This window comes from Plecotus auritus (assembly GCF_963455305.1).
Source record: "Plecotus auritus genome assembly, chromosome: 3".
NCBI lineage: Eukaryota > Metazoa > Chordata > Mammalia > Chiroptera > Vespertilionidae > Plecotus > Plecotus auritus.
In genome coordinates this window covers 212,085,279-212,111,963 of record NC_137772.1, presented here as the reverse complement: position 1 = coordinate 212,111,963, position 26,685 = coordinate 212,085,279, and the positions used below count along the sequence as shown (strand labels likewise).

At 40.3% G+C, this 26,685-nt stretch overlaps 2 protein-coding genes across 3 annotated transcripts in view; one reads left to right on the top strand and one right to left on the bottom strand.

The window, feature by feature from the left end:
* The first annotated feature begins 155 nt into the window (after window positions 1–155).
* On the top strand, window positions 156–11,341 carry ARL1 (ARF like GTPase 1). Its single transcript, XM_080662722.1, has 6 exons — window positions 156–378; window positions 2,576–2,713; window positions 4,918–4,999; window positions 7,033–7,144; window positions 9,213–9,391; window positions 10,323–11,341. Exons 1-6 carry the CDS (start codon window positions 375–377, stop codon window positions 10,351–10,353), a joined length of 546 nt encoding a protein of 181 aa, XP_080518848.1. The 5' UTR covers window positions 156–374; the 3' UTR covers window positions 10,354–11,341.
* Window positions 11,342–14,617: 3,276 nt separating this feature from the next.
* Window positions 14,618–26,685, bottom strand: part of UTP20 (UTP20 small subunit processome component) — a 91,786-nt gene continuing 79,718 nt past the window's right edge. The window contains exons 50-62 of one of the 2 annotated variants that reach the window (XM_080659299.1): window positions 26,491–26,622; window positions 25,977–26,087; window positions 23,305–23,384; window positions 22,853–22,922; window positions 22,543–22,725; window positions 21,698–21,829; window positions 21,127–21,259; window positions 19,477–19,664; window positions 18,686–18,757; window positions 17,419–17,712; window positions 17,073–17,199; window positions 15,717–15,862; window positions 14,618–15,198 (exon numbers count right to left, since the gene is read on the bottom strand). In XM_080659299.1, coding sequence (XP_080515425.1) covers window positions 15,043–15,198; window positions 15,717–15,862; window positions 17,073–17,199; window positions 17,419–17,712; window positions 18,686–18,757; window positions 19,477–19,664; window positions 21,127–21,259; window positions 21,698–21,829; window positions 22,543–22,725; window positions 22,853–22,922; window positions 23,305–23,384; window positions 25,977–26,087; window positions 26,491–26,622 — 1,824 coding nt within the window. In that variant the 3' untranslated portion in view covers window positions 14,618–15,042. Of the gene's footprint in view, window positions 15,199–15,716; window positions 15,863–17,072; window positions 17,200–17,418; window positions 17,713–18,685; window positions 18,758–19,476; window positions 19,665–21,126; window positions 21,260–21,697; window positions 21,830–22,542; window positions 22,726–22,852; window positions 22,923–23,304; window positions 23,385–25,976; window positions 26,088–26,490; window positions 26,623–26,685 lie in introns of those variants that run through there. The other variant, XR_013960086.1, reaches the window with a different exon arrangement.

The following is a 26,685-nucleotide window of genomic DNA, read 5'->3' as shown; positions in this document are numbered from 1 at the left end:
TTCAAAGTTCCGTGTTTCAGAAGTCCTTTCCGTCCAAGGAAACAGAAGCAGGAGAGACTCTGGGTCCTCGACTATTTTTTCCCTTCTGGCTTTCCCACTGCTTATAACCCAGCGCGCCTGCGAACTTGCGTCGAAAGCAACGACGCGGACGCACAGGCCGCCCTCCGTCGCGCAGTCGCGGCGGCCGCTCCCTCCCGCCCACGCCGGGTGGCCGACGTGGAAGTTGCTGGCTGACTAGAGGCTTCCAAGGAAACCGCCTCCGAGCCCCCGGAGGCCAAGACGAGCGGAGGTGGCGGCACCGGGGATCCAATAGAGTCGCTGCCGAGGCTGGGGCCTGTCTCTGACGATCGACGAAGGCGGACAGGCGCTTCATCATGGGTGAGGGGTCTGAGGAGGGGCTGCGGCCGCGGGCTGGGGACGGGCGGAGGAGAGGGGCCGGCCTGGGCACCCTGAGTAGCCGGCTTTTCACGGGGCGGGACGCTGGGACCTCACTCACCTGTGGAGGTGGACCTGCCTGGAGCGGCCGCCCCTACCCCTTTCCCGGTCCCCAGAGCGGGGTCGGGGTCTGGGCTGCGCGGAGCCCCGGGCACTGAGCCCTGGGAGCCGCCCGAGGCCTCTCCCCCGACCATGGACTTCCCCTCACCTCCTCAGACCCAGTTGGACTTGCTGGGCTGAGTTGGTCTTGCAGAGCTCGGCAGAGTGTCTGTCCCAGTTCGCTGAGGATTCTTGGACAAAGTGAGGTCTGACCCCATAGTGGAAGCTTGTTCTCCCTCGCTGGTCGCTGGGACCGCGTCCGTTTTAAAGAATCCAAAGGGAGGTGTGGCTCGTAATTTTGTTCCATGGCCTCCTCGCGGTTTGTCTGCTGCTCTGTAGCGTTTCTTGTAGAGAATCAAGTGGGGGAACGAATTGGGGGGGGGGGGGTCTTACTGATTAGTGAACGACATTTAATCTCAGATTTTGGAGTGCCATCACAAGCAGCAGGTAAAATAAAGCCTCCTTCCTCGCTAGAGTCCAGAAGGAAATTACAGATTCTTTCACTTGTTTACAGCTCTGTAATGGAGATGGAAAGTCCTTGACTTATTTAAATCCCTCCCCGATTTCCTAGGGATTTTACTTCCTACTCTGGAACATCGCAAGCACTTTTCTGTCTTTTTTCCATAACCGCCTTCAGGTTTGCTCTTCCGCCTTTAAAAAACAAGTGAGTGAGTGTGTGTGTGTGTGTGTGTGTGTGTGTGTGTGTGTGTGTGTGTTTGTAAAAGGTAGAAAGAACTTTGTCAAGTCCCACCCCTTCTATTAACACTTTCCCAAGGTTCTCTAGCCCATGTGTTCATTTTCCCAGACTCGCAGCTCTTAACTGTGCCATTTCTTTGTCAAATAGCCATGTACTGTTGAATGGCATCACTTCTGTCGTCAACTTTTAAAATACTGTTTAATGTAACTTCCTTTCAATATTATGGCTTTCGGTGGGAAAGAGTCAAACCAAAGTGCTTTTCTTTTTGGTAATAATAATAAAAAAAAATATTTTAAAGCTTTATTTGTTGATAAAAGAATCATAAATACTCTAAATTTCCACCTTCCTTACTTTTAGGGTTATTTTACTTAAACACAATCCATTTCTAGAAGGATTTTTTTAATGTTAATTACCCCCACAGCTTTACTGACTGATGATTGATAAATAAAAATTGTATGTATTTCGATGTACAACATGATATTTTGATATAAGCATACCTGTGAAATAACAGTCTAACACATCCATCACTTCACATAATTGTGTGTGTGTGTGTGTGTGTGTGTGTGTGGCAAGAACCTCTGGAGATCTTGCATAGCAAATTTCAAGTGTATACTACATTGTTATTAACCTTCATCACCATGCTGTACATTAGGTCTCAAAACCATTCATCTTTTGACCAAGATTTGTACATCTCTTCCTTTTTCCGATTCCTCCACATCCAGTAACCACAGTTCTACTCTCTGTTTACAAGTGCTTTTCTATTACACTGTACATTGCGTATAGGAAGTTTTCTGGAAATATTGCATGATGCATTGAATGTTAGCATTATTTTTTTCAATGAGTTTTCTATCAAGAATAGTTTTTATTTTGGGCTTCTGTGTCTCACTTTTTTTTTGGTTAATAGAAGTCTCATCCGTTAAAGGTGTTATTATGATGATACTGCTGCTGTACAGCAATGATAATTGTGTTTCCTAGGCAAGGATCTCATTGTCTCCCTGTCATTCAGATTTGCCCTTTGGTTTTAGGGGTAGAGGGGAGATCATGCTAAGGTGCTCATATTCTCTTTAATAGAAAGTGAACTCCATGAGGGTGGTGGTCATATATCTCTTATTTTTAGTGCATCTTCTGTGCTTGTCTGATACATTATCTAGAACATGATAACAAACAATAGTTTACTTGTTTTGTGTTGAATAACATATTTCAATGGGGGCAAAAATACACATCTATGAAACCAGGAAAATAATACTAAATTTGATGTAGCTTTCAAGGGGCAAGAGTAAATGTTTTGTGGACCAGTTCAAAAAATGATACTTAATACATTTTTTGCTTTTATTATTTTTTTAGGTGGCTTTTTCTCAAGTATATTTTCGAGTCTATTTGGAACCCGGGAAATGAGGATTTTAATTTTGGGATTAGATGGAGCAGGAAAAACTACAATTTTGTACAGATTACAGGTTGGAGAGGTTGTTACTACTATTCCTAGTAAGTGTTAGTATGATAAATTATAAGAGCTTTCTCTTTTCTATCTAACATAATTTTATTTTTAATTAATAATTAATATAATAAAGTAATTGATAAGGATATTGTAAACTTCTAGTATGTGCATATTGTTAACACTTCTAAAAAATATATGTGTACATGTATTTTTGTTGATTTCAGAGAGGAAGGGAGAGGGAGAGAGACAGAAACATCAGTGATGAGAGAGAATCATTGGTTGGCTGCCTCCTACATGTGCCCTACTGGGGATCGAACCATGACCTCGTGGTTCATGGGTCAACGCTCAACCACTGAGCCCCACTGGCTCGGCTGTTTGAGAGTATTTAAATTATGCCTCTAAAGTTACTCAGTCATTCAAGGTATTTCTTTTTAGTACTATTTGAATTTAAAATTACAAAAAGAAGGCTAGCTTTTATGAAAGAACTTTTAAAACTGACATTTTTTTTCTTTTTGCCACCTTCAATAAATTTCAGTTCCCTTGTTTTTGATTCTCAAAATTGCCTACAACTGCTGTATCTGTCTTGGTTGTCATCCCTGCAGTGCACATAACCCAGTTGATTGCATTTCAGTGAATGATGATTTACACCACACTCTTTTTTTAAAAAAATATATTTTATTGATTTTTTTACAGAGAGGAAGGGAGATGGATAGAGAGTTAGAAACATCGATGAGAGAGAAACATCGATCAGCTGCCTCCTGCACACCCCCTACTGGGGATGTACCCGCAACCAAGGTACATGCCCTTGACCGGAATCGAACCTGGGACCCTTGAGTCCGCAGGCCGACGCTCTATTCACTGAGCCAAACCGGTTAGGGCTACACCACACTCTTGTTCTTTGCATAGAAACTGTGTTCCTAATCTTGGTGAAGATGGTGATTACACTCCTATCTAAGTCTAAGGGAGACATTATGAACTTACTTTTTAGTTTTTTGCTCTGGCTGCTTATAATATACTAGAGGCCCGGTGCACAAAAATTCGTGCACTCGGCGGGGCAGGGGGTGTCCCTCAGCCCAGCCTGTGCCCTCTCACAGTCTGGGACCCCTCAGGGGATGTCCACCTGCCAGCTTAGGCCTGCTCCCCAGGGGATTGGGCCTAAAGCTGGCAGTCAGACATCCCGCTGGCAGCCCTGGAGCCCTCGGGGGACATCCTTAGCACTGCCTAGGAGGCGTGAGAGGCTCCCACCACTGCAGCTGCGCTAGCAGCCATCAGCCTGGCTTGTGGCTGAGGGGAGCTCCCCCTGTGGGAGTGCACTGACCACCAGGGGGAAGCTCCTGCATTGAGCGTCTGCCCCCTGGTGGTCAGTGCGCATCATAGTGGCTGGTGGTTCTGCTGTTAGGATCAATTTTCATGTTACCCTTTTATTATATAGGATAGTTATATTTTAGTTAATAAGCATACTTGCTATATACACATATGAATCATTTACCAATATAAACTAAGTCTAAAATAAAAATTGTTCAGCTACAGCTGTCAGTTTTTACTGTGCTTTTTTTTTTAAGCTTGTAAAATCATAGTAAACTTTGTATATATAACTCCTAATTTTCTTTAGCATCCTTTGCACTTTAATAGTGGTATCCTGCCTTATCTGTGTGATGTCAGGGGTCCACCAAAGAGGATGGCAGAGAAAAGGGATGGGACATCTCCCTTTTGGTCATCCAGCTGTGACCTTATTACAAACGAGTGCTTGAGGAAGTCTCCAGAGAGTCTGTGAAATTGCCAGCATTGGAGAACCCAACTTCCATAAAGCAATAACAGCTATTGCTGTGTCCTTACCCACTGAAGTTTAGAATCTGGGCTTTCTTGATTTTGTTCTCTTTATTTGCTACTTACTAAAATTCAGATTTTTAGAATACATCTGCAACTGTCCTTTTAAATATAACTTTCTGAACACTTTTGTATGTTAGTATTGTATTATGAGAGGAGTTTAACATAATAGAATTTCTATTGAGCTGAAAATTACGTATTTGCAGAGGAGACTGAGGATTCTTATATAATCTGAAGGTGGTGCTGATTTTGTTAATTGTGTGTGTGTATGTGTGTAGCACAGCATACTGACTTGTCTTTAATGGAATATCTCAACCAATAATGTAATTCAACAGTTATCATTTGTTGCAAAAACTCAATTAGGTTGGGTACTTCGAAGGTAGAATGCATTAGTGTCTGCATAAACTACTGATTTATCTTCCAGCCATTGGATTTAATGTTGAGACGGTAACATACAAGAACCTTAAATTTCAAGTCTGGGATTTAGGAGGACAGACCAGTATCAGGTATGGTGCAAAGATCAGATTATTTTGTGGTATTTAACATCGGCTCTTGTAGGGTTAACAGCAGTAACCCAAAATATATCTTCTTTTGTAATTTAAATGGAAGGCACCTAGTGGTTGTCTTTTTTTTTGAAAAAATGATTTTTATTTTTTTAATTAAATTTATTGGGGTGCATCCTATATAATCCTATATAATAAAACCCTAATATTCAGATAGACTGAATGGTCCCTATAATGCACACTGACCACTGGGGGCAGATGCTCAACACAGGAGCTGCCCCTTGGTGGTCAGTGCACTCCCACACGGGGAGCGTACCTCAGCCAGAAGCTGGGCTCACAGCTGGCAAGCCTCTCCCGCCTCCGTGGCAGCGCTAAGGACCCCTCTGTAGACACCCCTGAGGGGTCCCAGACTGCAAGAGGGCGCAGGCCGGGCAGAGGGACTCCTTCTCCCCCAGTGCATGAATGTCGTGCACCGGACCTCTAGTTGGCTAATAAGATTATATAGGTTTCAAGTGTACATTTCTGTATACATGATCTGTATATTGCACTCTCTGCCCAAGTCAGATCATCTTCCATCACTATGTATTTGGCCCCCTTTATCCTTTAACTAGTTAACTGCCACATGTCCAAAACAGAAACCATTCCCACATGCCATGATATTTTGAATTTAATTTAAAAAATCAGTTTGCAATGAATATTATAAAAATAAATATATTACAATTCAGGTGTTCTTGAATATTTTCAGTTGAAAATTCTCACAAAAAATGATTTTAAAGTTGGTCTATAGATGCTTATGGCAGGCAAATGGTTAATTTCCCCCACCCCCATTCCCCTCTGGTAACCAGTATATGTTGTTTTGTCTGTGAGTTGCAGTTTTATATTCCACACATGAGTGAAATCATGTAGTTCTTAGCTTTTCCTGACTGACTTATTTTGCTTAGGATAATATTCTCAAGGTCCATCCATGTCGTCACAAATGGCAGTATTGCATCTTTTCTGATTGAGTAGCTACCTAGTTTAAAATGAGGTAAACCTGCCTGTTCTCTCCATTGAATTAAATCTAAGGAAACCAGTTCTTCAGATATCACTTAAATGAAAAATGTTTTTATGAGACTCTCAAGATTTAATGTTTTTACTAAAGAGTCCTCCATTTAGTTCTTGCCAGCCCCTTCCTCTCTGAGACAGACTATTTTAGATTTCATAAAAATGCCTTTCAGGCCCACTACTTGGGGCTAATGTGAACATAGATGCCTAGGGGAACTCGGGTCTCTTGCCCAGCATTCTGTGCTTGACATGGCAACTGTAAATGTGTGGTGGCTGTCAGTGGTTGCTCACTATGGTCCCACCTTAGAAGATTAGTAGTGCATTCCCCAAATGTCCAGCTTCCTTTTAACATGTTTTATTTCTTAAATCACGTTTGATTCTGTTTCTGACGTTATGCATTTGACTCCTTTGTGTCTTCAGTGATCAATTTAATGCCTATTATATAAAGTTATTAAAAAAATTTTTTTAGGAACCCATTCCTCTTAATTCCTAGTTAAAGATTTATAAGATACTAGAGGCCCAGTGCACGGAAATTGTGCACGGGTAGGGTCCCTGGCAGCTGCCTGCCCCATCATCGATGCCCACCATGTTTCGTGCCACCCCCTGGTGGTCAGTGCACGTCTAACACCTGAATGGTTGGACTCTTGCCTGTAGGGACAATTTGCATATTAGCCTTTTATTATATAGGATAATGATCAGGTCTCTGTACAACTTTTTAGTGTTATAGGTTATAAATACATTTTTCTCAGCCTAAAGTTTGAACTTCTGTAAGTTCATGTTTATTAACATTCTTTCCATCTTCATGTCTGAGGGATATGATATATATATCAATTGGAAAACACTGCATCATTATGGTAGTGATTCTAACATGGATGGGACCAAATTGGCAGGTAACTACCACCTGCCTTGCCAAGTCCTAGCATGTAAATTAACATATCAGTTTAATCTTTTTTCAAATAATAATATATTCTCCCTTTCTGAATTTTCTTTAGGCCATACTGGAGATGTTATTATTCAAACACAGATGCCGTCATTTATGTAGTAGACAGTTGTGACCGAGACCGAATTGGCATTTCCAAATCAGAGTTAGTTGCCATGTTGGAGGTAAGAAAATCTTACTAAAATGTGGGGAAAACATTTACATTTGCTTGCTGTTTCCATTATTTATTATTACATGCAGGAATAATTAAAAGGAGAGCAGGGATTTCTCCCACCCTCCATGCCTTTATTATAATTTTCTTTTATGCATATTACTTCCTACTCCAGAAATATTGTTGGGTAGATGGTTGTAAGGACATCCCCCCTCAAAAAAAAAAAAAAAAAATCCAGCCTTGTAACTTTCTTTGAATGATAATTCTTGACTTTTTTAAATTGATTTAATCAATAAATATTTATTATGTGATATAAAACACAGGTAAAGTATGAGTCAGGACTACTATATCAAAACTTATTGATAAAATTGTTTTACCTTTTTCATACACAAAAATAAATTCTAAATGGAGTAAAGAATTAAATGTAGAAAAATGGGTATTTTCTACTGCTTTGTAATTCAGCTTATTTAGTAAATATATACATTTAAAGTCACATTTACACATAGTTCTATACCTGCTTTAAAAAATGAACTAAACATTAAATCGTGGATGATTTTAACTATAAGAATATAAGGTATGTTTAAAATTTCTGGATAGAAAAGTTTTTTCTAAATCAAAGGATTGGAAGGAATTACAAAAGAAAAGATAGATTTAATTCTATTAATACATACTAAAAATCCCCCAAAGCTCATATGCCAGACAATATAAATTAAGGTAAAACGGAAGCAGAGACACTGTTTTACAATCAATGACTAAGGATTATTGTATTTATTTATTTATTTAAATATATTTATATTGATTTCAGAGAAGAAGGGAGAGGGAGAGATTGAAACATCATTGATGAGAGAGAATCATCGATCGGCTGCCTCCTGCTTGCCCCCTACTGGGGATTGAGCCTGAAACCCGGTCACGTGCCCCGGACCGGCATTGAATCCTGGGACCCTTCTGTCCATAGGCTGATGCTTTATCCACTGAGCCAAACCAACCAGGGCAAGGAATAGTTTTTTTAATAATACCAATATCTGCCACACATTATATAGGTGAGCAAAAGGCATAAACTACAATTCACAAGAGAAAAATATATTGCTAATAATACATTTTTAATACCTTAATCTATAATAATAAAAGGGTAATATGCTAATTAGACCAAATGTCCTTCCGGGTGTCAATCTGGACATCCTTCTGAGTGAAGCTGGGGCTGGAGCGAAGCCCGGGTGCCTGGTGGCGGCAGCCAGAGGGAAGCAACCCGGGTCCCAGGTACCTGGCGGCGGTGGCCAGAGGGAAGCAGCTCGGGTCCCGGGTGCCGGAGGGTAGCCAGTGCCGGCAGCCGGGGGAAGAAAGGCCTACTCTTGCATGAATTTTCATGCATCAGGCCTCTAGTAATCATATGATAGGATGCTATGTCTGGAAAAGTATATAATTTCTAGTTCTACCAAGGCTGCATTGAAAATAGGCACTATCATATATACTGTTGGTGGAATTGAGGTTGTTAGAACTTTTTGGAAGGCAGTTTATTAATATATGTAACAAGAATCAGAAAAAGTTTTCATATTTAAAGAATTATGTTAAGGAAATAGAGATTTATACAAAGATTTCTATATAATGACTGTTACTTGGCTTTTTCTAATAGGTAAGTAAAAAGAATCTAAAAAGAGTTTAATACTGGAAAACAGTCATATAGTTTATGGTGCATGTAATTATAGTGTAGAGTATATTTAACCTTTTTTTGTGAGAAAATTTTGATTGGAAAATCATGATTTAATGTTTAGTTTTAAAGCAGGGCATGTAACTGTAAATTCAATTTTAAATACAGAAATTTATTTACTAAATAAACCATAAATATCTGAATTACAAAGCTGTAGAAAATACTCAAAATGTTAATAGTGACCATGTTTGTGAGGTAGGATTGGGGTAAAGCTTCTTTTCTTTGTACTTCTGTATAATTTCAAATAATTTATAATGAACATTGTACCTTAATAATTAGGAAATATACTTTTAAAATATTGTATTTGGAGCATGTCTTCCTAAACTGAAGGGAGCACATTGATGAAAGGAAATTAAATATCTTCTGATTTATTTAGGAAGAAGAGCTGAGAAAAGCCATTTTGGTGGTATTTGCAAATAAGCAAGACATGGAACAGGCTATGACTCCCTCAGAGATGGCAAATTCACTTGGGTTACCTGCCTTGAAGGACCGAAAATGGCAAATATTCAAAACTTCAGCAACCAAAGGCACTGGCCTTGATGAGGCAATGGAATGGTAAGCATCATGTTTCTAGAAGCCATCTGTGCATGTGTGTGTATGCAGTTGTGTACACATGTAATTTCCCTTATGTCTTAAGGATGAAATTCATATTACTTAGTGGCTTGTATTGAGTTCCTCCAGCCTTATCTTCCACTTGCCTTAATGTGCTTTAGCTTTTATTTCAACCATACCTATCTGATTACAGTTAGAAAACCAGCTTTCTGCCATTTTTCTATCTTTTTCCTGCCTTATTTTAGCCTCCAATTTCTTACCCTTTGGGACCTTGGTTAAGGCTTTCCTCTTTTCAAGAGTCTTTCCTGACATATCTCCATGCCCACTGCCTTACCACACACACACCAATGTCCTTGTCACAGATCAGTGATACAGTACTTGTTGCATCGTCTCATAATTGATTTGTATATCTCATTAGATTATTAGCTCCTTGAGGACTGAGACTAGTTGTCACCTCTGAATTATCCACTCTAGCCTGCTGTAGAAGTAGCAGCCTGGGAAGTAGGTTTTTTGATTATTCATTCAAAGCATAGACAAAATGAAAGCTAAAAGACCTTCTTCGAAATCAAGACCATAACTTCATTTTTCTAATATAACTATCTTAACCTTTATCATTTAAAGTGTTTTGGAGCCCTAGCTGGTTTGTCTCAGTGGATAGAGTGTTGGCCTGCGGACCCAGTTTGATTCCAGTCAAGGGCACATGCCCGGGTTGTGGGCCCTATCCCCAGTAGGGGGCATGCAGGAGGCAGCCAGTCAATGATTCTCTCTTATCATTGATGTTTCTATCTTTCCCTCTCCCTTCCTCTCTGAAGTCAATAAAAATATATTTTAAAGTGCTTTGGAACCCATCTCCAGTATAAAGTTTATAAATGATCATACTCTGTACCTGAATGTTTAAGTTAAATTTATGAAACCATTCATTTTCTCTTTACAGGTTAGTTGAAGCATTAAAGAGCAGACAATAATCCAGTCACTTCTGCTCTTCTGAAATGAAGACCACATCCCATGTCCCTTTGGAAATAGTTAAGTGTGCTTCACACTACTAAATGTTAGAGCTGTGTATGATTGTTGGCATATACTGAACTGACTACACATTTGTAATAAATATAAAAAATATTTGGTTGGAAGGATAGCTCATCGTGATTGAACCAACAGACTGGTCTGTATGATGTAAAATATTCCTTCCTTGCTTTCTTGTATTATTAAGGTATATATTCTATTTGTGTGGAATTCTTATTCAAATACAGTCCTATTAAAGAATGCACTCTTATTGAGGGAAAAAACCCTATTTTTGAATGTGGTTGCAGATTGTATAAACACTAATAAATACCTTAGCTCAGATTTTTTTCCTCTAAAATTAAATTTTTCCAAAAATTTGACTCAATAGAGTAGTCTAGGAACATAGTGTGAGTAATATAGTTTTCATTTGCTCAGTAACCACTTTATTTAAACTGTTTCATTTAAAAGCTTTTGGTTATAGGCATGAAGTTGAAATAATTACTGATGTATCTCTGTAATTGTTATTTTATAGTTGAAAAAATTCAATGTATATTGATACCTAGCCAATTTTTACAAGAACCCTGTGATGTACTAGTAGAAAGGACAGGTTGTAATGTAATGTTTTCGTTTTATGGACGTGTCGAGTCTTGGGTTGATAGCTTGGCTTGCCCAACTGCTAGTAAGCTGGGAGCCGGGCTCAAAGTGAGACTTCAGAGTCAGAAGCTTGTCCCATGAACTACGCCATAAGTAAGTTCAAATGCTGTAACTCCCTACATAAAATTATGCTAACTGAAGTAGACTGTACATTTAAAATAATGCCTGTAAATTTATCTGTCCATACTAGTAGAGGTAGTAAAAACAGTCCTAAATGGTTATATTTGATGAATGAATTCACAACACATTAAAAAAAATTCACATTGAAGGAAATAAAGATTTATTTTAAGCATTGTAAAAGATGTTTTTACTGTCTTTCTTTTTATCTACTTGTAATTGGACATATAAATTTGATTGGTGAAGTAAAAATTTTATTGGTTCCAGGGAGAAATTGAGCATTCTTGGTTTTAGAAATTAGGTTTACTTGTAGGCTATCAGTTATGGTCAAAGGAACTTTTCAAACTGCCCATGCTACCACAGAATTAGCTCCGTGTAACAGAAGTAAATTTAGTCCTCTGAATTATCCACTCTAGCCTGCTGTAAAGTTGGATAACCACATTTAAGATATTAGATGCTAGTAAAGTGAGCTTAGTACTATTGTGCCCCTCAACTTTCAGAAACACTAGGGATTCATTTCCTGTCCCTGACACTGTCCTACCAAATGTTGGCCTCTGGCCTTTCCCTCACACTTTTGGTCATTCTCTCCACTCTAATGAATGTGGCTTTCTCTTTTTGCCTGTGGGATTTACTCTTCTTATTTTCCAGCACCCATTCCTAATTTGTTTGGTCTCAGTGTCAAGTGGAGAAGTTCAGGATCACTGTGAAAATAGAAGTATGGGGAAGTGAGGCCATGATGGGCAGGTGCTGTCCAGCACATGGCCCTCACTGTTTTGAATTCTGAGGAGGGCCCAGGAAGCTATAGCTAAGTTCAGCACTTAGATGATCTTGATCCCACTGGTTTATTGCAAAGAATAAGATGGGATAAAAGAGCATACACTTATTTTAATATGGTATGAATTATAAGGCCCTTGTCTGGCAGGAAACAACTATACAGCTATGTTACAGGAGTTGAACGTTGGTATTAATAAAAATCTAAAAAAAAAACAACCATGAGTTCTAGGCACATGTGGCCATTCCTTCAGTTTTTTTCCTCTCTAAAAAACAAGAGACTTGGACAAATAATATCAAAGGTATGTTTTAGTTTTAACATTCTGTTTTATAACTGGTTGTAGGTATGCTATGACGTGATTACACTGAAAATTAAATTGAAAGTGGTGGAATTGTCAGCAGGATACTTGAGATGCACTTTAAATTGTGGAACCGTAAGCTCTTTGAGGGCAGGGACCTTACTTTATTTACTGTTAGTATCCCTTGCATCTAGTGTGGTCGCACCTGGCACATAGTAGGTGCTCAATAAATAATAATTAAAACAAAGCTGTGCTCAATATCCCTGAGGTATTTGTTCTTTCTGATTTTATCTTAGTGTTACTTTTAATTTTGAAAAATTTAATAAAGCAATACATGCATTCTAAATTACTTAAAATTAATGGAAATTGGCTTTCCAAGTTCCCCCACATTTTTCCTTTTGGCACATTACACACTCCTTGGAAGTGTAAGAACTTTTGTTTGAGACACAATCTACATCAAAACATAGGTGCTGAAGTTATATTTGAACATTTGATTCAGATGCCATTTGCTATACTACTCTAACTCCATCATTATCCTATACTAGAGGCCCAGTGCATGAATTCGTGCACAGGTGGGGTCCCTCGGGGTGCCTGTGGGGATCGGGCCGAAACCTGCAGTCCAACACTGCCTGCTGCTCCCGCTCATCCCAGCCCCACTGTGCCTGCCACTGGCTCGTGCCCACTCAATCCTGATCAGAAGAGCCCTGTGTCTGGCACCCATCCTGAGGTGGGGGGGCGGGACGCAATTGGCCTTCTGGGCGGGCGGTGGGACACCCTTGCTGGCGTGGGATCCGGATCCGACCCGCTGACGTTTGCGCTGGTTGTTGGGAGCCATTTGGCAGCCACTTTTATAGCATTTCTTCTTTGCGGAGTGTCTAGCGAGGGGAAGTGGCCGTGGTGCCCAAGGCCGACTCCCAGGAGACCGGTGGCACTGTTGGGATCATGCCGGCGGTGTGGGTCCATCGGTGTGGGTTCATTGGTGCTTGGCCTGTTCTCCGGAGATTGGAACTGCAGGACTACTGAGGGAGCAAGTGGCTGGTGAGTGGGCCACTGGGACAGACGGGTTGGTCAGCTGAGCGGCATGCCCGCTGTGGGAGCGCACTGACTATTAGGGGGCAGCTCTTGTGTTGAGCTTCTGCCCCCTGGTGGTCAGTGCACATCATAGTGACTGGTTGTTCAGTTGCTTAGGCTTTTATATATATATATAGATAATAGAAGGCTAATATGCTCGCCGACATTGACATTGTCAGCTTTATCCATCTGAAGGTTTCTAAATGGAATTTGCATTTTCCTAATTATTAATGAGGTTCAATAAAGACAGGAGTGATTAAAAAACATTGAACAACTAGACATAGCTGATGTAGGAGGACCCCCTACCAATACAGATAATAACCCTTTAATTTCTGGTGTGGGGGTCTCAAGGTGGTAACTGTTTACCAACCAGTACATAAGTACTTTAGTATTTAAGAATATAACATATTGGCTAATTGTTAATGTTTAAGGACCATTTATATTTCTTCTGTGTAATGCCACTTTTTACTGGATTATCTTTGTTGATTCACAGGGATTAGTTATAACCCTTTATCAGTATATACCATATCCCAGTCTTTTTCTAAGTAGAAGTCTTAATTATAATGAAGTAGAATTTACCACATGTTCCTCCTATAGATAGCACTGTGTATCACTTTTGATAACTCACAGGAGAAGCCCCACACTCTGTTATCTTTTAAGAGCATCATGGCTCAGCTTATCTTCTGTATAAATTTTATAATCAGCCCTAGCTGGTTTGGCTCAGTGGAGAGAGCATTGGCCGCGGGCTTAAAGGTCCCGGGTTTGATTCCAGTCAAAGGCACATACCTTGGTTTCAGGTTCCCTGGCCCTGGTCAGGGTGCATGCGGGAGGCAACCAGTCAATGTATCTCTCTCACATTGATGTTTCTCTCTGTCTCCCTCTCCATTCCACTCTCTCTAAAAAAAAAACACCAAAAAAACAATGGAAAAATACCCTCGGGTGAGGATTTAAAATTTTTTTTTTTTTTTTAGAATCAGCTGGTTAAGGTAATATGAAATATAAAATATAAAGAACTGGGGATTTTGCTCAGATATGCATTTAATCAATGGGATCCAGCTTGGGAAAGAACTAGCCTCTTATGATACTGAACCTTCTTATCCATGAATATGTTTATATTTCCCTATTTGTGCAGATTTTTCCTAATGTCTTTTTGATGAAGTATTACAATTTCCTACAGCAGGGTATTATAAATCATATTTGACTTACCCCTAACTTTTATATTTTGTTTTGCTGTTTTAAAGTACTAGTGTATCTTAAAACGTTTTTTAAACTCTGTTGCTAGTATTGCATGCTTTTTAGACAGTGAAGATACAGTAGTATTATAAAATGTTTTAATTAAAAAAATACAAGCATGATTATATTAAACTGTATAACATACAGTTTATAATATACAATCTGTATAATATACAATCTCTGCCAAAGTTTAGCTTAAATAATAAAACCTGCCCTAGCCAGCTTGGCTCAGTGCATAGAGCGTCGGCCTGCGAACTGAAGGGTCGCGGGTTCGATTCCGGTCAAGGGCATATGCCTGGGTTGCGGGCTCGATCCTCAGTAGGGGGCGTGAAGGAGGCAGCCGATCAATGATTTTTTCTCATCAGTGATGTTTCTATCTCTCCCTCTCACTTCCTCTCTGAAATCAATAAAAATATATTAAAATAATAATAAAAAAAAAAAACCTGCTGTGACTTCTGAGTAGCAGATACACTGGAAAGTTCATGAGACACTGTCAGCACAGGGAGCACATTACTCCACCATCGCTAAATCTTTCAGGCTGTGGCTCTTTTGTCTCTTGGCCTTGTAGCCAGGACGCAGGAACTCTATCTTTCTTTTCTTTGCTTCACTTTTACTTTTGTGTTTCTTCAGCTTCTTCTTGGCGGCAATGTCAGGATTAGTTACAAACTTGAAAAAAGAATAGAAATTTTCTATTACTTTTAAAGTAAATGTTAAACTAATAAAAATCAAATGCACATATGGACCATTTCATTCACCTTCAAGCATCACAAATGTGTATACGCCCCACTAAAGAAAATCGGGAGCACCAGCTAGACAGGGGTGGGCAAACTTTTTGACTCGAGGGCCACAATGGGTTCTTAAACTGGACCGGAGGGCCGGAACAAAAGCATGGATGGAGTGTTTGTGTGAACTAATATAAATTCAAAGTAAAGGAGCGGAGGGGAGAGCAAGAGAACCCTCTGCTCTTTTGGCTCCGCGGGCTGGATAGAACAGCCTAACGGGCCGGATCCGGCCCGCGGGCCGTAGTTTGCCCACGGCTGAAGAACGTTCGCACTTCTCAAACACAGCCAGTTCCTCTTCCTCCCTGGGTCAGTGAGACACACGTGTGCACACACACCCCTGGTTAAAAATAGTCACTAAGCATAACGAACACGCCGTGTTGTATTTTCAAACAGCAAACTTACCTCCAAAGCCTTCCTCTTTTTCCGGAGTGCCCTTTTCTCGTGAGCCTGCTTCTGTACAGAGGCGAAGGCTAATGAGAAGCTCTCCAGCCCAACCAGCTTTTTGAGTAATTCTATGATTTCCTGGGATAGATTCTTCAGCAAAGGATCTGTTCACACACAGAATAACCAGAGACAGTTACCTAGGAAAGGATACATTTGAATATCTACAGAATCAACAACATGCGAAATTTAAACTCCTACAGCATTATCACTTTTATTACTTGAACATTAAACGCTAATCTGAAACTAACCCCTACCCTTCTGAGATGAGAAAACCAGCAGCAGAAGTGTTGGACACAGCTCCCAGCTACCACCTCATCCAGGATTCAACAAGAGACCAGAGACCATGAAGCCCACTTCCTAGCAGAATCCTGGCTCAGAAGACATTAATGTGAGAACTGGACAGCACTGTTGTGGGTTACATTTGATTAACCTCCTCAGCTCTGCAGATGGGGGAAAGGTATGTTTCTCCAGGCCCTTGCTAATTCACAGGTCACAGAGGCTTTCCTCTGGCCACAACTTCTGTGTGTGTGGATTAAAGACTGCTTTGTGAAGCTGATGAAAAGCTTCCCTGCCTCCTCTCCGAAATGCAAAGAACCCAGATTTTTGCATCAATTTCAGGAGAGTTCAGTGTACCTGTTCACGTTTCTTGAAAACAGGTATTAGGCCTTTTCTCCACTCTTGAACTCCCAGTGCCTGTCAAATATTAGGTGCTCATATATGTTGGCTGATGAGAACCAAAGCAGACCGGACCTTCACCACTGCTTTGCCTCTTTAAGAGGAAGGAAACTCTCAAGGCTGTAGGACCACAGCAGGTCCTGCTTTGACATTTACTTCATTTGCCTTATTTTAAAACTTTTTAACATCTGCTTTACTTTCTCTTTCGAACCCCCAATTCCCTCTTTTCTTATTAGCAAAATAGACATTTTAGGACCAGTGAGGCTGACAGGAAAAAGTGAGAGATTTAAACTGAATATTATTTCATACTTCTGCCTTATAATTCTTGAGAATTATTATTTCACAGTTCATGATTGTTCATATAGCACTATGAGGTTTAGAACCACCCCAAATTATAGGTTTCTTTGAATATTTATGCCTAGGAGTAAAACATCTTTTAGGAAATGTTCACTCTTAGACACAAGAAAGCAAAACAAAGTTAGTCAAATATAACACAAACATGCCTTATTTGTTTGCTATTAATTATCTTGATACCCAGCAAGTTTTCTTAACATAAATTGGCAGGGAGGGAGAGCAGAAAGGAAGAAGGAAGCATTCATGAGGGAGGTGCAAAGTACTCAGAAGAGGGGCCGTGGTTACCCTGGTCCGAATAGGTGCTGTTCAGTTCTCGGAACAAAGGAGCTATGATCTCTGGGAGATACGGCTTCACCTTGTCTACTCCAAGATCCATTGCCACAGCTCCGAGAAACTTATAGATGCATGTTCTCTGAAAATACACATCAGAAGCGTTTCTCTTATACTTGCAGCCATACAAATAATATAAGAAACAAGGTCCATTTGGGGGAAGATATTATTGCTTCAGTTTTGGGTGCAAAAGTTCTTAGGAACTTGGGAGGATCACTAACACCACTAAAATATAAACACACACACACACACCCACACACACACACACGCCACGTTGAGTCACTCTGTATATGTATTGCACCTTTAAGGGGTTTCTAGGTGAGTAAGCAGCTTCCAGTTTTGCAATCCGAGACAACTTCTGGATCAACCACAGCAGTGTGGCTGGCTTGCTGCGCTCTTTCTTCCCCTCTTCATTCTCTTCTTTGTCAGATTCCGCCTTCCCATCTGCATGGGCCTCATGTTCTGCCTCTCTGGCCACACCACCTGCTACAGCTTCTTGTTCTTCCATGCCTTCTTTCATCCGACCTTGCTTATCGCCAGAATCAGGTTCCAGTAAATATAAGACTTTAGCTACGAACAACAAATTCTTAACAACCTAAAAAACAAAACTAAAGTGTTGGTATGCCAGCTGAGATCACACGTTAGATACAGCATTCACCTAGTTGCTAGTTTCTTAGTTTGTATTGCTCTGTCTGGTCCATAACGGCTCACAATAGACGTGCCAGTGCCTTGCTCCTATCCATATGCCACATTTGTGTTCCCTCAACACTCCAGTCCAACTGCACTATCAAAAGAGAAAAGGGGCCCTAACTAGTTTGGCTCAGTGGATAGAGCGTCGGCCTGCTGACTCAAGGGTCCCAGGTTCGATTCTGGTCAAGGGCATGTACCTTGGTTGCGGGCACATCCCCAGTAGGGGGTGTGCAGGAGGCAGCTGATCGATGTTTCTCTCTCATCGATGTTTCTAACTCTCTATCCCTCTCCCTTCCTCTCTGTAAAAAATCAATAAAATATATTAAATAAAAATAAAAAAAGAAAAGGGCGCAGCAGACCAACTCTTCAAAAGCAATTTACATTTACTGCATATTTATAAATACCTTCTCTATATTTAATTTTACATGTGGTTAAACTTTATAATATGGAAATATATAAAGCTTTTTAGTGATAGAATTACTTGTCTTTTCTCAGACCACCTGGTAGCAAGAATATTACTTTCTCTTCAAATACTAAGAAAAGGAATTCAATATTATAATTTAATATGAAAATAATTAGTCACAATGTGGAGTAGATAAGACTAAAGATGAAAATATTTAATAAACAGTCTCCCACTGTACTGTCTGTATCAGGAATTTTAAATGCAGCCAAGAGTATTCCTCACTGGATCCCAGAGTCAATTAGATATATGGGCATAACTGAACATGTATTTGAATACATGTTTATATTTCAGTTAATTCCCCAAGCATTAAACTAGGGAAAACAAAACAAAAACCAAACACCAAACGTGAGCCTTTTCCTAGACCGTTGGTAGAATAGGTCCCTTCTGTTTAACTGGACAGGATTATGATACTTACCTGCTCTCCTTGAGACTGATCCAAGAATTTGGAGTGTAACTGATGGCAAGAGGCTAGGGAGATACTTTTCATCTGTGAAAATAGACATTGGCAGATACAGTACAAGGTATTTCTGAGTGGATTTGGAGAGGGGAAGGTTCATGACTAAAAACTGTATAACAGTTCCCTTCTACCTGCCACAAACATTTAAGCAGAGAGATATAGACTGTGATCTCTGAGACTATATAACAGTTCCCTTCTACCTGCCACAAACATTTAAGCAGAGAGATATAGATTGTGATCTCTGAGATTAACAGAGAACTTTGCAACACTCCAATACTTTTTCCCCCTCTTCCCTTCTTACTCTTCTCATTCATCAATATATACATAGTTCCCACTGTGAGCCAGGCACTGTGCTGCTCCTGAGGGAATCAGAGATAGAAATAACATGGTCCATACCTAACATTTTCATGAACCATGACCTCATTAATTATCCGTAAGGTTATGAAGGAGGCAGGACAGACAGTATTAACCTTATCTTCCAATGTTGATAACTTAGACATTAAGATATTGAATGGTCTAACTAAGCAAAGCAAATGTCTGACTAGATTGATAGTCTAAAAATTACCTTTGAAAAACCTTGGCCTTGAGGGTGACCCCTTTCTGGTTCCTAGGATTTCTATAGAATCACATATGCAACAAGTTGCTGGCTGGAAGAATTTTTCCCAAGGCCTAACCCTCAGATATTACATGAACTAGCGTGAACATTGCACACGGGTCATGAGGGAAGAAAGGTTTTAGAGAAACCTTACCTTTTGGTCAAGGTCACTTGTTAGGAACCTGACTGCTACAGGTTCTGAGAGTTTCCTTTTCGTTTTTGTGGCATTCTGTTTTCTAATAAGCTCCTCTGGTTGGCAAGAGGCAAAGAGCAATCCAAAAATCTGGGCTGCAGTGAGCCACACCCAATTGTGTGGATGTCTCAGGTGAGCGTGCAGGTGACCTAAGGGAACCAAAATGCATTCTCAGATGTCAACAGATTTCTGGACTCTCGTGGTAAACAGGTCTGACTTAGGCATTTCCTGAGTACCTATGATGTGTCTGGATTTGGGAACTGAACATGAGGGAGCAATGAGGTGAGAGACACTGGGAACAACTAGCAAACCAGCTCCTAACGTGGTAAATGACACGGGAGAGGTAAGCCTAAAACAAACCAGTTCCATAAGAACTACTTTCGGATTGGAGGGCGATAAGGTGGCATTAACATTTACAATTTCTAAATTAAAATTCATGTTTGTGTATATACATACATACGTACATACAAACATTTGTTTCTCATAATTACTGCAATTGGTGGCTCCCAATAGCTGACTGGAAAGATACCACTTACGATGCTTTCTATGTGCCAGGCACAGGGCTTTTAGACCTCACAATAGTTCTATGAGGTTGGAATTGTTATTTCCATCTGAGATTATAGATGAGGAAATGGATGTGTCAGAAGGGCCAAGTGATATGTCGAGCTGTAAGAGGCAGAACCAAGCCTGGGTCTCAGAGATCATACTCCTAAATAGGATTCGTTAAAGGCCATACTCAAGCTCCACGGCCACTCTCCATACACTGCACTTGGAGAATACAGTGGAAAGCCTTGTGGTGCTGGGAAGTAAGATTAAAATTCTGGTTGAATCAGGTCATATCTGAGTTTTAGTCTCTGTTGCTGTATTTCATGAATATGGTTTTACTTTGGTTCTATATGCTCCTTTGTAATAATCTGGCCATGTCTCAGGGGAGCCATACCAGAGGAGGCCATATATTTCTCATAGGATCACAAGTTCTCCTGAAACAGGTGGATACTTAAACCATTCATTCCAATGTCTATTTCCTACTGACTAAACAAAATTGAATATGTTAAATTAAAAATTCTGAGATATTTTTCATTTAAAGAGTGACATATAACTTAAGTATCTCACAAAAATGACATAGTTTAGTAAAGTATGGCATATTTACATAATGGACTATTTATAGCTATTTAAAGGGATAGCTACTAGTATAAACAGACAGGATATAAAAGTTTATATGGAATTATGCAACCTCAAAAACAAAAACAAAAAAAACCCAAAAAGACTGAAGGGAATATATAACAAGTTATCATCAAGTAGCAAGAAGGACTTTGGGGAATATTTTCCATTCTTTACTCCTCCATAATTAATATTCTTTCTTTTATAAATGAAATGTATTACTTATAATTAATTTGTATGTATATACACACATATATATATTTAATCCCCCCCAAAAGAAACATTTTAACTGTAATCAATGTGTAAAGGCCCTTTAAATCTTTTTCTTATGGACTTTTCCCCTGACATTACACTTTCTGAAGTATTCATATTCTGATTTCCCAAATTTATTTTATATAATTCTATCACAATGTGCTTATTTTTAGATTTAAAGAAAAAGACAATACTTACTCCAGATTTTACCCAAAGTCTGAGAGGGCTTGGTGAATTGAATAATATTACATTCTTTGATGAGTTTACTTATCAGTGTGAGAAAACTAAACAGAAGGCGATCTGCAGCTTTTTCTTTAGTCTCTTCCATGATCTAAAAACAGGATGGATGCAAGACAACAATTGCAAAGCATTTGATGGACATTTTTATCCCAGCGTGCAAATGTACATCAGGATTTCTCAACCTCAACACTACTGACATTTGGACTGCTAATTCTTTGCTGTGGGAGGCTGCCCTGTGTACTATAGGATGTTTATCAGCATCCCTGGCTTCTAACCACTAGATAGATGCCAGTAAGACATTGCTAAATGTCCTCTGGGAGCCAAAATCACCCTGCTTGAGAACCTTTGTCATATACTGTGGGAAGAAAACTTACTTTAGTCCACATTTAAAAAAGATCCAACTGCATTGAACTATTGCTTTTATTAATAAAAAAGCATTTTTGAACACATTATTTAATCTATTAGCTGTATCACCTGAAGCAAAATACAAAAATTAGCAAAACTCTCATTCCCTAGCAAAATAACTTACCTCTTCAAAGTTTTCAGGATCAATTTCCTTTTCAATCACAGGGAGAACAGTTCCAAGTCTTCTTTCAAAAGCGACTCCTTCACTTTCCACAAACACTCCACAGACCAGCGCAGCTAGCTGTCTACTTAAGCTCTACCAAAGAGAAGCCACCAAAAGACAATGTCAACACAACCTGGGAGGCTGTTTCCAAAACTATAAAATGAAAGTGGGCATGATTCTTTTCTCAACAGTTCTTTATGAAACCAAAAATCAATGGAAAATGGATCATTGGTGACAAGAATATGGAGAAATCTTCTTATCCAAGAAAAACATTTTAAAAAAGTGATTCATCTTTACCCACTGAATAGATTTTTTTCTCATTTTAAATGTTTAAAAAATAGAAAAGTTTCATACCACCCTGCCATGCCCCATCTTCTGACTTTAATACTAAAACCAGTATTACGTTATGATGTGTTGTTTATAGTCTACAAAAGATGGGCCAGTGTTGATAGTGGTAGAATCAGCAAGTGGACACAATCACTGACAAAAATTACATTCTATCAACTGAATAAGCAAAACTGGAAACGAAAGTACTCATCAATGGGGGCTGGCTATGTGAATTATGACACATTCTTAGTAACTGGCTGACATTAACCATGTAGTGGGAATACAGGTGATTCTTAATGTTACATCTACAACTTATTACACTTTCTGAAATTTTACTATAAGATTATTAACATAACCAAATAAAAATAATGAAGCTATTTGGGAAAAATTAATTGAACAATGAACATGTGTTCTTATTTAAAGTATAAACACCAAAAGCTACAAGTTTCCATTGGAATATGGTTCAAAGCAACCCTAACCTTCTTTGCTCCAAACCAGGTGGTAACCATATCGAAAAGAAAATCTTTTTTCTCAAGGTTGATTTTACTGAGTAAGGATTTGATCGCCATGGATGCCATCTTTTTACACAGGGCAGAGTCATCGTTCACCATCATTAGACAAAGAGGAATAAAGAACATCCCACAGTTCTCATGGAGCAGTCCCTAAAAGAAAACGGCACATATGAGCACACTGAGACTGGAATCCCAAGATGCCCCACCAAGGGAGGACCGTGGGCACCCGAGGGCTCGAGGGAAACAGTTACCAGTTTGTCTTTGTGAGAGAGAATACCTGAGGGAATGTGTCAAAGAGATAAGCAATCATTTCCAAGGCAGACTCTCTCCCGGTCTCATGTTCATAACTAGGGCAAGAACAGGACTTGTTAGTATCTTTTAAATTTACCAACAATTATTTTTAAGAATTTAAAATATTGTCTCAAAATGCCAGTCTATTTTTTAGAAAGTGGAAAACACTCCGTTTTCCCAACTGCTGTGCAGTTTTACATGTACTTTTGTTAGATCTTTACCATTCTCCTCGGTGGACTCTAGTGACAATCAGTGGTCATACTGAAGTGAAAGCTACTGAGAACTGCTACAACGTTTGCTAGTGAAATCAGTGACTCACAGATCATCCTCAGAGAACATGCCCTTATGGTTAGTCTTGTTCTTTTCAAGACAGCCGCCACATTAAAAGGAGAGAAGAAACTTCCCACCGTCTCTGCACAGTTTATGGCTTACACTTACTTTAGTTGAGCGAGCATGAATTCCAAGTTCGGTCTCAATTTATCACCCAGGGGATAGTCAAGAATATATTTCAGAAAAACCTAGGAACAGAAGTCACACAGAAGATGATGCGGACCCTATCGCTCCAGGATTCCTGTTTCCTAAGCTGCTTTCTGGGATAGGCTGGTAGGTTAAAAAGACCTTTCAGAAGAGTGATCGCTTAGGCGAACTTGGCCTCCTGAGTTGAGAACTGGACCCCTTCCTCTCTCCTTCCACCTCACTTACCCAGGTCCCGCCCTACACACCTGACCAAGAATCAAGTCCTGGCCCACCCCTGGCTTGGCTGTTTAGGGCTCACACGTTAGAAACTCTTCTTGCTCTGATAGGTGCTGTGATGTGGTGGACTGAATATGGACTGTGGTTCAACCCTGTATTTCCCCTTGAGTAAGAGTAACAATAATGGTGGTAATAACATTAATACTGATAATAACTATTGCACTTACTAAATACCTTCTATGTGCCCAACTCTGGGTTGTTTCCCAGTTAATTTTCATTACTTCCTTAGAAAGTAGGTGATGTTGCCCCATTTTTCAGATGAAGAGAATGAGTTTAGCAGAAAAATAAGTAACTTGCTCAGGTGGCCATGCTTAGTCTATCTGCATCCAAATGCTCTGCTTTTAAACCATATACTATTCAGCCTCTTTTATTAATGAACTAGAGGCCCAGTGCACGGATTCATGCACACTGAAAGAAAATTAATTAGAAGGTGGCTGACAGGGCGGGACTGGGCAAGACGGGCTGGACATGCCCTGGAGCCAACCTCCCACAGTCCCTTCCCAGACGGCTGCACCTGGGGAGGCGCTGTAGCTCAAAGGGCATCTGCGGAGTGAGCAGGGTCCCTCTGGCAGGTGGGGTTCCTCGGCCTGACCTGCTGTAATCAGCTGAAACCGGCTTTCTGACATCCCCCAAGGGGTCCTGGATTGTGAGAGGGCAGTTCTCGGGTGACACACCCGGAATCGGGCTCCCTCCTCTCTGGTTCCGGGGTACGTCACCAGAGAATCGCAGTAGCCAAGTCACGCAACTCGGCAGCTCCTGCGTTGAGCATCTGCCCCCTGGTGGTCTATGAGCGTCATAGCTACCAGTTGGAGCGTCTGCCCCCTGGTGGTCATTGAGCATCATAGCTACTGGTCGGACGGTCACTTAGCCTTTTATATATATAGATTGTGAGAACCAGGCACATCATTAAACTTTCCAGGCCTGTTTTTTCCCCAGCTATAAAATGGGGATACTAAAGTCATGTATTCAAAGTGCTGGGCACACAGCTAGTGCTTAGTAAATAGCAGCTAGCTCTCCTTCCTAAAAAACAGTAGTTAAGGAAACATTTTTCTCAAGACAAGCTTCTTTCCTTTCCTCCTTTGCCTCCTTAGGAGCCCAAACACTCCTTTAACTCTGAGTTCATATTTCCAGTTCAGACCCTTCCACCCCCTGGGCTGCTCCTGTGATGAGGGATGCACACAGGTCTGAACACAAATCTGCTCGTGTCACTCCCCTGCCTATTGATTTCAATAGTTTTTTTTTTTTTTTTTGCTATTCTCAGAACAAAGCCCTAAATCTAACAAGACCACAAGGTCTCCTCTAACCTGGCTCCCTTCCTCCTGTCACTTACCTTCATTTAGCTCCCAACAAGCTAAGCTCTTACCCACCTCAAGGCTTACTTCCTCTGGCATTTGCCACTCCCTTCACTTGGAAGGTGAAGTCTTTTTTTTTTTTTTAAATATATTTTATTGATATTTTACAGAGAGGAAGGAAGAGGGATAGAGAGTTAGAAACATCGATGAGAGAGAAACATCGATCAGCTGCCTCCTGCACGCCCCCTACTGGGGATGTGCCCGCAACCAAGTTACGTGCCCTTGACCGGAATCGAACCCGGGACCTTTCAGTCCGCAGGCTGACGCTCTATCCACTGAGCCAAACCGGTTTTGGCGGAAGGAGAAGTCTTATTCTTCCTTCGAATCTTCCTTACATGCCAATGCTCAGGAAGCCTGAGCTTCCTGACTGACTCAGACTAGGGTCATATGCCCGTATCATACACTCTCCACCTGATCATATGCTCTTATCATACACTCTTCCATAGTCCATCAACTCTAAGAAGCTCACATTTTCACATATCTGAAATTGGGATGTGTCTTAAAACTGGTAGCATCTGACCCTGATGTCATAGTTTTTTTTGAGACATATAAATAATGGTGTGTCCTGTGAAATATGATAATACTATTTCCTCCTGGCACTTGCGATGTCTGTAATTAAATAACTATTTGTGGCATTTTGTTTTGTGCCTGCCTGCTGTAACACAGAATTTTGCTGACCCTCTTCTGGCAGCACCCGACACACAAGGATATATGTAAGTAGTTAGTCGATGGCTGGACCACTGCATGGAAATCCTTGCTGCAGGCTATCATGCTTTATCTATCTAAACATGCTACACATGGTAGGCTGTTCTCAAAATGCTCCTGGTTAACTGAAAAGTGCCCTTCTCACGCGTGGAGTGTAATGGGTTCCTGAATCACAGAATAAAGCATCAACATGGCACAAAGTTGTCTTCAGAATTTATTTAGTCAGTGTTGCCATCTATCTAAAAACCAAATGGAGAAGGCAGGCCCGACCCCTGCTATGGGAGTAGAATCTCTACAAACCTGTCTGCACTGGACCCGGACAGGTTCACTCTGAGCAGAAATGGCCAACTTGGACACTTTCCGCATGACGTCATCGATTTCGGGGACCAGCAACTTTCTTGATAAGATGGCCTAAAATACAGAAGGAAAAGACATACTCTTCATGTTTCATTGCAGATGGGCATAAGCCAACCTGGTGTCAAAGTAGCCACAGGCATCTTCAAACATAATGGAAGTACCTCCCAAAGAAAAATCATTAAAACGGGCAATTTTATGTTAAGCATATTTCACAACAAGTAAAAAAAGGAAAACAATGTCCAATATAATAAGTACGGGTACATATCTGTATTTGTACAGAATTCCCTGGAAGTATTAATACAGAGCTCACTTTCAAATATTTTTAATAACCAAAATCTTTATAAATTTTGTAATTTTGAAAGTCTACTGCTAGTCGAAACACTGTGTTCCATGTTATTTTAAGTATTTGACTCGAGGCTCATAAACTGTAAAGCCCAGCATTCTGATGACACCGTACCTTTAGGAGACCAAACGCAGTGGCTTGTCTTGATGTATCGTAAATGTCCTCCTCAGCATATGCTAGTAGGACCTGGAGCTGCTTTTCGGTTATCTGGTAAGACTTCACTTTCTTCACAAGTATGGTCACACACTGCAAGGTCAATGGTGAGGTTAATGCCAGGATGTCCCACAAATCAGGATCCAGTGACACCAT

Coding starts and splice junctions, on each gene's coding strand:
- ARL1 (XM_080662722.1), top strand. Junction 7,145..9,212: donor AGTTAGTTGCCATGTTGGAG/GTAAGAAAATCT, acceptor TGATTTATTTAG/GAAGAAGAGCTGAGAAAAGC. Junction 9,392..10,322: donor CTTGATGAGGCAATGGAATG/GTAAGCATCATG, acceptor TTCTCTTTACAG/GTTAGTTGAAGCATTAAAGA.